The sequence below is a fragment of the Copidosoma floridanum genome, unplaced genomic scaffold (genome assembly GCF_036245765.1).
Source record: "Copidosoma floridanum isolate Cflo_tuat_1 unplaced genomic scaffold, Cflo_Japanese_pri ptg000008l, whole genome shotgun sequence".
NCBI classification, from domain to species: Eukaryota; Metazoa; Arthropoda; class Insecta; order Hymenoptera; family Encyrtidae; genus Copidosoma; species Copidosoma floridanum.
In genome coordinates, this window is record NW_028321885.1 from 6,979,112 (window position 1) to 6,994,546 (window position 15,435).

At 32.2% G+C, this 15,435-nt stretch overlaps 1 protein-coding gene across 4 annotated transcripts in view; it reads left to right on the top strand.

The window, feature by feature from the left end:
- Asx (transcriptional regulator additional sex combs) overlaps positions 1-15,435 on the top strand; it is a 422,683-nt gene that overhangs the window by 195,896 nt on the left and 211,352 nt on the right. For all 4 annotated transcript variants that reach the window (XM_089589205.1, XM_089589206.1, XM_089589208.1 and 1 more), the window contains one exon: positions 2,746-3,015. In XM_089589205.1, the coding sequence (XP_089445331.1) occupies positions 2,746-3,015 (270 nt within the window). The remainder of the gene's footprint in view (positions 1-2,745; positions 3,016-15,435) is intronic.

The following is a 15,435-nucleotide window of genomic DNA, read 5'->3' on the forward strand; positions in this document are numbered from 1 at the left end:
GTGTAAAGACGTCAATCCATGTATTAACATCTTGATTCTCAATATTGTTTTACTGATTTTTTTGTGAAACTCAAAACTGTGGAAATCATACTCATAAATTGTAATTCACATGTGTCGTTGTTATTAAATTTCACCATCGCTGAGTCTTCAAATCATCTAAAATGTGTGATACTAGTATATCAATCGACTTACTTAATGTATAATTGCAAAAAAAAGCTGCAAAGTTATGATGGGCCTCATTGTCATCCGTGCCTACCGTTTTTGCTACAAACATAGACTAAGAAGACAGGACCACAACTAAAAGTCAGGGTGCTTCTATCAAACCTAGCATACTCTCGGTTTATTAGGTCGCTAAAACCAAAACTAGTGTCAGAATTACCCCAGCACGTTAAGATTTTGTGAAATCTAACCTCAAAAAGTCGAATAATATTAGTTTTTTGACAAAATTCTGTAAATTTATGCAACCCATAGCCCCTGTAATCAAAAATTCTCAGCAGTCAAGTCCTAATATACAAATCAACAACACAGAAATTTCTTTCTGAACTATTAAAGTTTGTACAACATTACCTGAAAAGTTTGTACCTGAAACATCCAAAAATCCAGTAACTTGCGCTGTTTCACAAAATATTAGAAACTTTTGTCCTTATTAGTACTATAACCAAGGATTACAAAAAGCCCAAATAACCTAATTTCAATCCCCCAAAAATTTAAGTAACGCAAGTTTTTCTACGTAATTCTATGAAGTTGTGTAATCGTTGGCAACTATCATGATGTAAAAATATAAGGTGTTGCGTTGCGCATCTATTTTGATTGACCAATCAGGAATGCTTCCATCTTGTTGCCATGTCTGTTTGCAAATTTCAAAAGCTTTTAAAATATTAAGCATATCAACATCAAGAAACTCGTGATACAATATATATTTTTTCTTTTAATATTTTCATTCCAGTTGTTTCAGTGACCAAACGTACAATTCGTGAATATTTACACCGAAAAATCTGACTAAATAGGTAATCATTCATCAACTAACGTACATGTAAATTCATACGTATGTCTATATATATATATCACATCGAGGTGGATTTGGGGGATAGGTTTTAGTTTCAACTTTAGCCACTTCGTTTCATTGCACAGGCTTTTCAGCGCTGTAGTAGTCACATTTCCCTTAAATATGGCGTCGTGATGGAAGGCGCAGAACGGCACGAAAATGAGACCTTGAAACGCCACACCTTGTATTTTTACATCATGGGCAACTATAACCGAAAATGGTTAACAGCCTAGCTTTAAACTACAAGCCAACTATCTTAGAATTGTATTTTAAACCACGAAAGTAAACGAATTTTGAACAAAAAAATCCAATAACTCAAGCTTTTCAAGGAAATTTCATAAACTTATGCACTCCATCGCACTTATATCCAAAGATCTTGAAGACAACAGCCGTACTTGCAACAGCTGTATTATCCATCGTTTGAACCAAAGGTCTGAATTTTTTTTTAATAAAAAATGACTGAGGTACTTTAATCGTCTTTTAAAATAGTGTGTAAGCGACAGTAAATACTTTAAAAGTCAGTGTACGTTTTGCGACATACAAATTGTGCAACTTTACTTAGTGTGTCCTTTAATAATTCAATGCTTTTTTACATTACTCTACATTGTTATTTTTTCAGCATCATAAAATGCTAAATAAATATGTATTTTGTTATTATTATGTACATTACAAAGTCTTAACGTAAAAGTAACACGACTTATAAAGAAAGATGTGATATACTTTTAGTAATCGATAAAATGTATATTTAAATAATAAAAAATAATGTAAAAAATGTATGTACATAATTTTAATCAACACGATGCTGTTTTATTAAAATTTATTTTTTCTTGGAATCAATGTGTCTTCTTTTTTTTGAATGATCGACGGAAAGATTCTCGTTCATGCACAGCAGCTGTATCTCTCTTAAGACTTGAACAGTAGCCTGCCAACATGTTCTCATCCCAAACTCCTTGGTACCGGACCTTAAAGCTTTAAAGCTCCTGATGGAATCTTTCTCCGTGTTCTTCGCTAAAGCCTCATAAGTTTTAAGGAAAATATTTGAGATGAGAGTCCAAGAAGTGGAGTTTAAAGTTCATGAGGCATTCCAAATGTATCTATGTAACCAGAGTGTCTTTTTTACCCTGGCGTAATCTGAGCTAAGATCGATGTTAACAGACACAACATCAATTTCCATCATTTGTTTATTGTGAATCACGATGTATTTTTTTACATGCACCTGCAGTCCAGATGTAAGACCTAATCCATTCTCCTGTTCTCAATGTTAAAATTATAAATGTTAATGTAGTGTTTGTCTACGTCAAACTCTAATGTAAGGCTCTAGCGAGAACAGGTTATTCTAAGCTTACTATTTTTCTGTATAAAATAGGGATAGACCTAAAATAAGTAGAAAAAATCTAACTATTTTTCGAACTATAGATCCATCATAGTTATTGCTGATTCCTGCTTCCTTTTTGTATAGCCCTTACTATGTTTAAAAAGTATATCTGTACTTCATGTGGAATCTAGGGTAATTTTAGATAGAGCTGTTAGGCACATCAGTTTACAGAATTTCTTTTTTTAAGATATATAACTAGTCATGCTTTAACATTTGGTGAGTACTGAATTATTACGTAAAAAAATTCTCAATCATATTTAATTTTATTCTACTTGAGGTGTGAGCAAGGTTAGAATTTTTAAATAAAATTTTTGATAATTTTCAGGTACAAGAAGAAATGCAACATATTTACCAGCCTATTTCAACCAGTCATGAAAATAAAATTCATCCTATTTTAGAAGATATTAAAATAAGTTGTAGTGATATCAAAAGTACCTCAACAATTACTGATGTGGATGAAAATCGTGAAAGCTGTTCTATCGTAATAAATAAAACTCAAGATGAAGCTTTCCAAGAAGCAAATAATTATGTATGCTCCGAGATGTTGGATTGTACTTGGTCATCTAGTGCTAACGAAAATTCTGTTGAGCATAATGTAAGTCTAAAAAACTTATAAATTGTCTTGAATAGTTAATTTCTTATTTCTTAAATAATTTAATTTGATATTACACGTACAGTGGATCACGTTAGCAGATTGTTGAGAGGCTATGGACCGGATGTTATTTAGATAAAATATTATATATTTGCGAAACTTATTTAATACCGTTACCTGTGTTTATAATCTGATCATACTTAAAATTTTTAACAAACTACGACAATTGAACTTACTGGAAAAGAAAGTGACACTTATTTTACTAAAAAAGTACACTCACACTTTTGATTTGTGTTGAAATATTTACATTAAAACATTAGTTATAACAGTGAAGTGAAATAACATAACTGAGGGATTCCTTATTTCAGATTAAATATAGCTTAGTTCATTAATCCTAAATTAGCTAATTCTTTACATAAATTTATTGAGGGCTAAAAGTTATTTTTTTTTAAATAAATAAACAATGTCTGTACATGTTTTGCAGTAATCACTTGCATCTTGCAGTACTTTTACTTATCAGATATTCTCATTTTTTAAAGTTGATGCTTCTTTACTGTTATTACTTCTGTTACAAGAAAGGTTTAATGAAAAAAATCTAAGGCCTATACATGTACTTATTAACCTGGAATTGGATGAATCAAGTCGTTTTTTACTTTTGTAAACCGTTCTTGCAAAAGAGATTGTAGAGCTTCTCTCAATGCAACCAAAGAATAAGCCACGTTGCCCACATGAATGTATGTCATTCATACTTGATTTATATATATGTGTAGAGTAATGCGTTTATAAGTACTTAACCTCAATGTATTTGACTAACTTTTAAGTATTGCCAGAAAAGGTATAGTGCTGTAATGGATTCTACTTAACGAAAAACGCGTTCAGACGAAACGTTGTTACTAGATTTAGTTCTAACGAAAGGTTTTATTGCACACTAGGGGAGACTATAAATACGTGTATCTAGTATGATTCTTCAGCGGAATTCAATCATTTAGAAACCGTAACGTTTCGACAGAGCTGAAAAAGTTTAAATTCCAACGAGAGATCTCATCGTAAACACCAAGTAGAAGATCCGAGAGATGCCTAGGTCTAGTCTCGTCTGACCGTATTGGACATTTCTGAAACACCGTCTTTATCAAGCTAATTGAGAACCATTAGTTTAGAATAGAAACGGACAGTACTATGTATCTTATAGATGCATATACACTGTAATTACACACCATAAACAGCCATACACGAGCCAAAAATAAAATATTGTGCAATCCGTATCTCGAAGTTGTTTTGTTAAGGGCTTGCTTCTTGTAAAATGGAGGTTGTTTAAAAACTCACTTTATCCATTACTTATTGAAGTGGATGTGTTTGTTGCTAAATAGGTCATATTGCTGGAGTTTGCAAAAAAGCCATTAAAACAATAGATAAAAGAATTCGGAAAAATAAATTTAGGCTGAAAATTGCAACAGATTTTACATTTAATAAGAAATATTAATAAGTTTGATCCAATAATGTTACAGACCTTACCATGCAGTGGCTTTGAATGGATAAGTGATCTAAGTAGATTATGTCCTGAACATATGACACCACTCGTTACAAAGCAGAAGAAACTTATGACATTTTTCTACAATAAGGAACATGATATCATACACTATTGAGCTCTACAGCAAGCTTAAAAACATGTATTAGTCCTACGTAAAATGCATAAAGCATTAAAATCCGAAAGAATAATAATTAATATGAGTTGAAGAAACTCTTCTTCAAGCTGTTAATAAACGAGGTTTACGGAGTGACAATCGAAAATGAACGAAATAGAGTCGACGTAGAGCTTGTTGATAAATGACATAAGTGATACAGTGCAAAGACCCCTACTGCTAAACCGAACTTCCACAGTCGTACCATATTTGCTGAAAATCTTGTGGTCATACAACTCGCTTGATCAGATATTACAATTAGAAAGCCTATCTTCGTTAGTCTTAGTGTACTCAATGTATCGAAAAGCTTAATATTTGCTTTTCGTTATTTATATATAAAGCAGCGTTTTGGAAGTATGTACAAGTTATTATTCACAGACAGTGACAATTTTATCTAAAAAATTAAAGATACAGACATTCATAAAGTAATAGGTGAAGATATTGATAAGTTCGATTTATCAGATTATGTAGACAGCAATTATTTCAATTTACCTTGAAGGAATGAGAAAGTAATTGGGCTCATTAAGGATGAGTGTTGTAGTGAAATTATACTTAAACTGATCGCTATCTGTAGTGAAGTGTATTGTATCCGTGTGCAATATGATAAGATAATTCAAAATACAAAAGGTGTTGAAATAGCTGTTGTCAATACAAAAATAAGATTTAAAGACTATGTTGATTATTTGTTTAAGAAATCAAAAATTTTATGCGTGCAAAATTTCATTTGTTTCAAGCAACATGACATTAACACAGAAAAACACAAAAAACAGCTTTGAGTCTGAAAGGTGATAAGTGCCATCTGCTGCAAAAGTCTACAGGTACACTGCACCACTAGTTTGTGGTTGTAAAATCACAATGGAAAAAAAAGATAAAGCATTCCTAAAAATCCTACTGCAGGAAAAAAAAAGTAGAAGTAGACAAAGAGTTATAGCCAATAAAGATGAAAGACCTTGGAGTACGAAAAACTTCTGGAGAGAGAATATCTCTATATCAGGAGGTGCCTCAGCCTGTGCCTTTAGATTCACTACCAAACAAGGAAGTTATCAGAGTTGGAGAAGGATAGGAAATGTATAGTAACCGACCTCAGGAAGGCTATGACCTGCTTAGGTTGTAAGGGCATCATCACTATCCACGATAAGTACCAAGTCCTTGTTCCAGATCGTGTCTCCAAAGCTATAGAAAAAATAATTAATACTGATTAAGTACATTGAGATGAAAAGTTCAAAGTTATGCTCAATTCTTAGTTCATCATAGTCAGAATAAGTTTGAATTTGCAGATTTAAATCGTACGTATGTATGTATAAATAAATGTATCTGTATAAATAACTTTCTGTCTCTCCCCCTCTCTCTCTCTCTCTCTCTCTATATATATATATATATATATATATATATATATATATTTATATACATATATATTTATATATATATATGTATATGTATGTATATATGTATGTATGTATGAGGCATTTCATGTCAGCTTGGCCACCTCCTGCTGTCCAAAATACATTTGTTTTTTTTTTTTCAATCAAAAACCGTAGAAATTTTAGCTTATAATCTCTATTTTTTAATGCCAAATGGAACTTTGAGAAAATTTAAAATGGTGGTGCCAATATGGTGGCTACAAGTGAAAGACATCACTCCAAAAAAACAGTTTTACGTACTACACTTCAATTAAAGGTGTTTAAAATTAAAGGTTTTACATTATTTTTATGTGTTATTGACTGCTGAATACGACTGTGGTGATATCATATACCATTGACCCTTAGGTTTCTAGCTAACCTCTAAAAATATCTGAACAATGTAGAATTGCGTAACTAGAATCTACTGAGAGCATTTTAAAATGAGAAATTTAACTTTATAATATGCAATTTTTACCTACTTTCAAAACTATGGCTATGTGGAAGTCCATTGACCCAAAATTTTTTACCTAACCTCAAAATATACCTAAAAAATGCAAATTTTCGTAACTTATACCGACCGAGTGCTTTTTTAACTAAATAAATTCAATTTGTTAAATTGCATATCAGACCGCAATTCAGAATATTAGCTATATAAGAAATCGTCTATGCTAATTTTGGCACCTAACCTCAAAATAAATCCAAAAATCGCAGATTTTTGTAACGTACAGCGTTTGGAGGTCTTTTAGACTAAAAAATGTAGCTAGCGTTTACGTATTTTTTACTGTCAGTTACGTTAACAGCCATATCATACACTCTTTACACGAGAGCTTGCTCCTAACCTACAAAATCATCTTAAAAAATAAATTTTATCCTCATTTATAGTGACTGCGGCACCGAAAACTAAAAAGTTTACTGAAATTTTTGCCGTATCTCCTGATAATCATGATGACAGCACAGAAACCTAAACGTCGCCGGTTCGAGTCTTGCTTTGAACTTTTTATTACGCCATTTTTTGGCTAAAAAAATCGTCACGCCGCTGTCACTCCTCTTTGTTATTGCTGATGCTATCAGCGCCCCAACGGACGTTGGCTAGGTTACGAAATTTTTTCGCACACGCCTTGAAGCAATGAGCGAATGGTGTTCCTTGCGAACTCTATAAGTGCATGCAAAGTCGATCTTCGCACAAACTTTTTTAAAAATATATTTTTGCATTGTGTATAGCTAATTGAAATATTGTGATGATTGCAAGTTTGATTTTCTACTCACGTTTGACAAAAGTTCAACTCAAAAATTTTACTAGATAACGTCTTTGCCGCTTAAATATTAGCACTTGAAGTAATTTCAATACGATGTGTTCAAAATATTTGTTATGTAGTAGAGATATAACACAGAAATAAAACAAACTTTGAATTATTCAAATTTATTGATACTTAAACTGAATTCTGTTTTGAGCATTTGAATATTTTTTAAGGAGTATAGTTTTATTGGGTAGTACAACAAAGGAATGCTGTTTCTAAATTTCGGGAACCGCTGCTCTAGCTGCTTCACGTTTGAAGGTTCCTCCAATAGCATCACAAGCGCTCTTACCGTGTGCCGTAGCATAAAAGTGCCACTCTGCAGTCATATCAAAGTCATCTTTATGATTAACTAAATTATCAATTTGAAATCTGTTTTTGAAGAGTTGTTTTGCACCGTCTGTTACATAAATTATATGCTTAGCTGACTTGACACTTTTTTTCATGAATTCTAATAATAGATTTTGAACCGTGTAAACAGCAGCCGAATCGTGTTTGGTACTGTCAGACAAATATACAACACTTTTATGCTCTATTTTGGAATTACTTTTGTAGTAGTAAACAACAGGAAAAACCGCGCTCTGATCGTTGTTAAAGTGACATGCCTAAGCGGCACCTTGTACTATATACTTGTAATTTTAAGAAAAATCCATACACACCATCACTTCACTGTTACGTAAATTTTTTTTCCTGTTTTCCATGTATTCATTCTGCTGTTTTGCTATGTAAGAATGAGGTTTTAGTTTCATTAACTTGTTACATAAGTCCATAAAAAGTTCTAAAGTAGGAAGAATAAGTGTTTCTAGAGTACATCAGTTCCAGTCCAAGAACTAAATTGAACGTCAGAAATGTTATTGTCCTCTAAAAATGTCTGCATATTGTTAGCAATATCAATTGTTCCCGGACAATTCGAACATTCATCTTAGTAACAGGCGGGCGTTTCTTCTGGGCAAACCATTCGATGTAAACAATTCTTGTCTGAGCAAATGGAATTCTTCAACTGCTTTGATAAGTTCTGTATCTCAATGGAATCCTACATTAATTTACAATTTTGGTTAATTGTACACACACAAACAGAATGTGTACCATTAGCGCCTGCAAGTATACAAAATTTTGGTCCTAATTGTGCGAATTCACTAAAGCCTACTGCTATTTCAGCATTTTCTGATCTATATTTTATGTACAAATCCTTAAGAAAATGAAGTATAAGACGTTTTTTCACTAAAACGCGACCATAATCTGTCTTTACCGACACAACGTCTTTAATACCAGGCATAATCCTACTATTGCTGTCATTACTATAAAAATCAAGCATGCTACTACAGATCTCCATAGGTAGTGTTTTTAAGATTTTTTTTGTACAGGTAACTAAAAAACCCCTCACAGCCCGCAATTCTTTTGCTTTTTTTTATGACATGCCTTGAGCAGTAAAATTCTCTGGCAATTTTACGTTTACTCCAGGATAAAGTCACTATTGTAAAAATTCTAACTCTTTCTGGATGCCCATAAGGGAAACTAGAGAATTTCTGCTTTAAGCTATCACGCGTCTCTTCAAGATCTACCTCTCTTTGGGATCTTGCTTCAGGGGCAGGTTCCAGAGAATCAATTGACATTGTAGAATCGTTAGTAATACTTAATGATGTTTCATTATTATCGATTTCTTTTTCGTTCGTGACAGATTGAACACGTTCGGAAGATCTTTCAGTTTGTCTTGTGCTTTTTTTTCATGTCATCAATATATTGTGAACTATCGTGATCATTAGAACTTTCAATGTCATTTGCATATTTTCTGCATTTATGACAAATTCTAGTATTTTCTTGCAGATGTGGAAACTGTCTCTTTAATGATCTCCATACTTTTCTTAAATTTTTTCCTATAAGCCCATTATCCAAATAAAATGGATTACAATATTGGTCAGTGTGTTCTTTTGTTGACATAGTAGACTCCGACTCTTGATGACAAGGAAAAAAATTCTGTACCAAGTGAAATTCATCGACAAAATTTTAATACAACTCATAAAGAAACAAAAAACAGAGCGCTTGTTTATAACTGAAAAACTTACGTAAGATCTGGTTATGTACACTTCAAAATAACTTATTATTTATCTAAAGGATCAGCCCATACTACAGTTCGATGAATTACTATAATCAGATTTGTCTCTTCAATACGCTTCGATTTTCTAAAGTTTCTTTCCTCCTATCAGGTGTTCCTTTTTGCACGAACGCCATTACTTTCCATAGTATTGGTACCCGTGGATCACTGGGAAATATTTAGTACTTTTTTTCCGCGAACGCCATTACTCGCCATGGTATTGGTACCCGTCAGTCACGGAGAATAGTAATTTAGCTACGCGTGTGCCATTTCTCCCCACGGTAGTAATACTATCCGAATAACAAGGACTGATCGAATTAAAGCAAATATTCGCAACGATATTAAGGCATCAAAGTCAGATTGCGAGTTAACCCATCTCTTCCCCACGTAGAGCCGAGAAACAATACCCTTACTCGTGACGGTGCTGACAGTTTTTAGATCGCAAACGGGATATTCTTCGATACGCCGCTCCCGGTAAAATTGACCAACCTTAAGCGAGCTGTGAGTAAGTACATCGGAATATTGCACAGCAGTCGGTCTTGGTCGCGCGAAAGTAGCCGTAGCACCTTTGCGAGTACCGCGTTATCAAGTTAAACCACCCCTTTAGCCCCGCATTCCACCTACGCGCCTCCAAGTTACTAAGCGAAAGCTAAGGCTCAAAAAGTACGTTGCGCCTACGTAACAACGAGTTCCTTTAACCAAATAACTCAATAGACTTACTCTTACTACTCAGAAGACATTAATTAACATATTAAAAGATCGTTATTTCTGAATTATAATTATTATTTAATTATTAAATGAAAAAGTAATGTTAAAACAAGTAGCATTTTTAGTGAAATAATACAATAGACTTTAACCTAGCTAACCAGGGTCAGCAAATGGTTTAATTAAAAGTTATTTTTTGCTAAAAAAAAATTATAATTAGTTAATAAATCAACAGTAAAGAGCCCGAGTAGTGATCTCAAGCAACTTCAACCAGATGAACCCAACAGACTTTTACGTAAGACGTAGGGCACAACTAGTATTAAAAAAAACATTGCTCATTGCAAAGATGATAATAATACTTATAATAGTAATCAATTAATAAATAAATAAATAACGAACGAATCATAAAAAACTCCAACCAAACAACCCAATAGACTTTTACCTAGTAACCTATAGGACAAAAAGAAACAACTCTGTGTGGCAGACGGTATAGTGCCATTATGATTGGCTGCACCAAGCTTACAAAATTGTACTCTGTATCGTTATTGTAAAGTATGTTTACTTTGTTACGGTGAATAGTATATGATGTAAACAGGTTAATTTAAACCGAATAAAGTTAAGAACAAGTAACTCACTATTTTTATGACCTGGGCCTCGCTCATAGAGCACGAAAGCCTAGCTGGCGTTCTGAGCTGTCTGAATGGTTGTAGGTAGCAGGTCCGTTACCTAATTAGGTACTGAAGTGAAGGTTAAGTCCGAGAAGTCATTCAATTTTTTATAAATTTAATATTTGGCTGCGTTGGCTTTTCTTGTGCTCCCATTATTCCTATCATCAGGAGATACGGCAAAAATTTCAGTAAACTTTTTAGTTTTAGGTACCTCAGTCACTATAAATGAGGATAAAGTTTATTTTTTAAGGTATTTTTGGAGGTTAGGAGCAAGCTCTTATGTAAATAGTGTATGACAGTAAAAAATACGTAGACGCTAGCTACATTTTTTAGTTTTAATGACCTTCAGACGCTGTACGTTACAAAAATCGGAGATTTTTGGATTTATTTTGAGGATAGGTGCAAAAATTAGCATAGACGGTCAGACGGTTTCTGTAGAGGCACAAGATTAAAAATAACAAAATTATTAACGTATAATATAGAAGCAGAAATAATAACGGGGGAAAAAAAGAAAGCAAAGCTTATATTTCTATAATAATATTGAATACTGGCACCTCATCATCATAACCTTTTGTCTTCTATAGAAAACAGTTTTCCTTTGTATTAGCATGTTCTACGTTTATCATCAAATTACAAGAACAGAGTTTTTATTCCTTAGGATTGTATATTAAATTAATGGGTCATGGGACCCATGGTAAGAACGAAGTTCCTTAAACATAAGATGGGTATGGACACAATTTCTCAGGTAACAAGGGGGTCGCCAGATCCACAGGAAGAACGAAGCTCTGTAAACGTTAGTACTGCATTCGTGTTGTTTACTCAAACAAAACTTGAAAAACAAATGAAAAAAAAAATAAATAAGTAGTTTAGTACTCACGATGGTTGAACTTCGTGAGTACTGTATTTATGCACGACGTTCTCACGAAGTTCAACCATCGTGAGTACTAAACTACTTATTTATTTTTTTTCATTTGTTTTTCAAGTTTTTGTTTTAGTAAACAACATAAATGCAGTACTAACGTTTACAGAGCTTCGTTCTTTCTGTGGGTCTGGCGACCCCCTTGTTACCTGAGAAATTGTGTCCATACCCATCTCATGTTTAAAGAACTTCGTTCTTACCGTGGGTCCCATGACCCATTAATACTCCCTGGTTTGTTGTTTTAATTTCCTTTATAATTTTTTCATTTTTTTTTCCTTTTAGTTTCTTGTTTTATTTTTTTCTTAATTTCTTGTTGTATTCTTTTTTTTTCATTTCTTGTTTTTTTTTTTTCATATTTCATTTTATTACATTTTTTTCATTTTTTTGTATTTCCTTTATTTAATTTCTTTCTTTATTTTCATATTTAATTTTTTTTTTTCATTCCCTTTTTTATTTCATTTTTTTCTTATTCCATTGTATTTATTTATGTCTTTTGTAATTTTATTTTATGTTATATTTATATTTCATTTCATCAATTTAAAAAAAAATTTTTTTTTTACTTTTTTTTTGCCATTTTATAGCCCATTATTACAATTTTAGTTTTATTTTTATATAATTACTCAATGACATTGTGCCATTATTTAACTATCAAATTAAAAATAAGTGCCCATGAAAACCATTAAAATGATATGAAACTCAAAATATATTTATATAATGATCTTTCATAATTCATTTATAATTGATTTGATTAATTACTTTGTTTATGTAATTATGTGATAATGTAACAGAATTCGTTTGTCGAATTCAAAATAAGCGCCTTTAAAAACTGTTGATACGTTCTTCAATTGATACGTTCTTCAACTCTATTCTACATGTTTATTTTTTTTTTATTTTTTATTTATTTATTATTTTTTTTTAAGAATTGTCAAAGAAAAAATTTCAAAGTCAAAGAAAAATTACTTATTGTGGGAAAATAAAATTAAAATTTTTTTAAAAATTAATTGCTTGGGAGTGTGAGGGGGAATGGTGGGTAAAGGTGTGCAGAAGAGTAACACGGCACGGTTGGCAGATATACAGATAAACACATATAGTGGGGAGAGGGGAAGTGTATGGAGAACAGTTGGTGAGGGGGGGAGGAACTTAAGAGGAAGAGACTCTGGGTAAACGACTTTCGTTTAAAAAAAAAAAAAATCTATTGGTTTTATAATTCCAGCCCCCCGAGTAACGCGACATGAAGAACTTCGTTCTAAAAACCTTTATTCTCTTACGGACAATTATACGTTGCTTTATTAGGATGTAAGAATCTAAAAAGAATTTTTATTCAATTTAAATCTGAAAATAAATCAGAAATTAAAAATATTGTTCAGCAAGAAGTTTTTAGTTATTCAGAAATATGTAACTTTTAAGATCGTCACATTAAAACCGAAGTATGTCTATTCATAAAAACTACGAAAATCAAATGTGTAAAAAATGTGGAAAGGGTTTTATAAGACCAGATGGGTTAAAACGACCCGTGAAATGTTACAACATCAAGCTAACATAATGAATTTATATTTTAAAAGCTTAATTGTGTTTGTCTATTTAATTATACCTTTTCCTGAATTCTGTCTTTTTGTTAATTAAGTCCTAAGGTCATCAAAAATTTTATATTTGGGTAAAGTAAACATGGACCAGAAAGAGTTTTGAAATGTAAAAGTTCAATCAAGTTAAACAAATAATGGTACTTTAGAGACATATAGTGAGTAAGGAGGAGCAAATAGACAGAGAGAGACCTATGATTAGTGACTTGAAAAACCCTGAAAACGAGGTATGACTTGGGTACTAAATTATGTTTATTTTTAAACATTTATGATGGTAAAACATTTTATAAATAAGTATTTGTCGTGGGGACGGTGGAGGGCGAGCAAGGGGGTAGTGTGGGGCAGCGGAAGGAGCGCACTAAATTATAGTTTAATCAAAAATGACGAGAAAACAAGCAAATAACTACGTAAATTGAGGGTTAGTGGGGGGGCTGAGACTTCAATACAACTGTATAATAGAGTGATATATATATATATATACATATACACATGTATTTACACATATAAAAAAAGAAAAAAGAAAGGTAGAAAGTAAATAATGAATAGGTTGTTATCTACAGAAGGGAGCGTTGATCTGGGCCCTCTATACTTTTTCTTTCTTATTTTATTTTTTTTTCATTGAATATCAGATTTATTAATGTAACTATAATAAGAATTATTAAACTCTAACTATTCAACGTGAATCTGAAAACCGTGTTTCAAAGAACTTTCTCCGCAAGATAGACATCAGAATACTTGGCCTATAAACGTTTTTGATTGCAAAAGTCCTCACGTCCTTCTGTTTTGTAAATTATACTGATCATCAGCAGTGACCTTATGTCCAATACCAGGAGAACCTTGACTGCTGCCTTTAGTTTTACTTAGCTTACGTCCTAAAACGTCGATGCTCATAGCGATACTGACTCGAATTCAATATTGATTCAGTATATTCACCCTCCTTTTCGTAACTACGTAATAATTAATATTATCTTATTGTCATGGCTTGGATTTCCTGCCGATTTTTCAGCCATGAGTAAGCTTGATCCACTAGCTCATTTAGATCGTCCGAGTGTACATATTCCACTTGCTGCTGCTACTGCTGCGTCGGTTTAGCGATATCATAGTGAGGTAATAATAATCCTACCTCATTATTTATTTGAATTAGTCTACTTTTGCTTAATCCCTTTGGTTGTGCACTTGAAGTTTTTAGAAGCATATAATATTTCTCAGAATTATTTTGATTGGTGCAAAGTGTATCAGAATGTTTTCTCACGAGTAGCTTTATCAATCTAACATTTACAGAAAATCTTATTTATAATAACATTGGTATCTAAATTCATTGGTAAATTTCCGAACTTATAGTTTTCATCTTCTTTTCGAAGCTCATACATACAATTTGAAAAATTATTCTTGTTTTCATTAACTATTTAAGTATGAGTTGTAAAAAGTGTTTTGATTATCATTATCCGTCTGATTTCAAATGGTGACATTTATATTATTACTATCGATATAATTATTATTGTCAATTTGACTGTCATTAGACTCAAATATCATATCTTCATTATCGCTGTATTTTTTCTCTTTTTCATTCGTTTGCTGGGCAACTTTAATGTAGGAGTATTACCGAAACAACTATTTATTACAGAATTACTCCTTTCATTCTCTTTCCATGTTTGCATCACGATTTGCTGTAAAAGATAGGTAATTGGCTTCAAAGTCTTGTAAAGTACTTTTTTAACCTTAACTTTTCCAAATTTAAAAAATTTATAATTCATTTTGACAGCTTCTCTTGCTCTTACTAGCTAATAAAGAACGTCTTTTTTTTTCTCTTGTACATGTTGACTCTTTGACGTCTCAGTACTGATTAGTTCGTGCTATATACATTTTATGTTCATAGCAAAACTATCGAAACCTTTGTGGTATCGTAAGTTGTTCATCTACTTACGCTTGTCAATAACAACGAAACCATACTTATCATCATTCCAATAGTTCAACCATAGATCTCTAAACTGACTATAAGACATATTTGAGTTAACGGAATCATAGTCCACATTTTTTAAATTAATTTCATTTAGACGACATAAAGCTGAAAGAGACACTACCGCT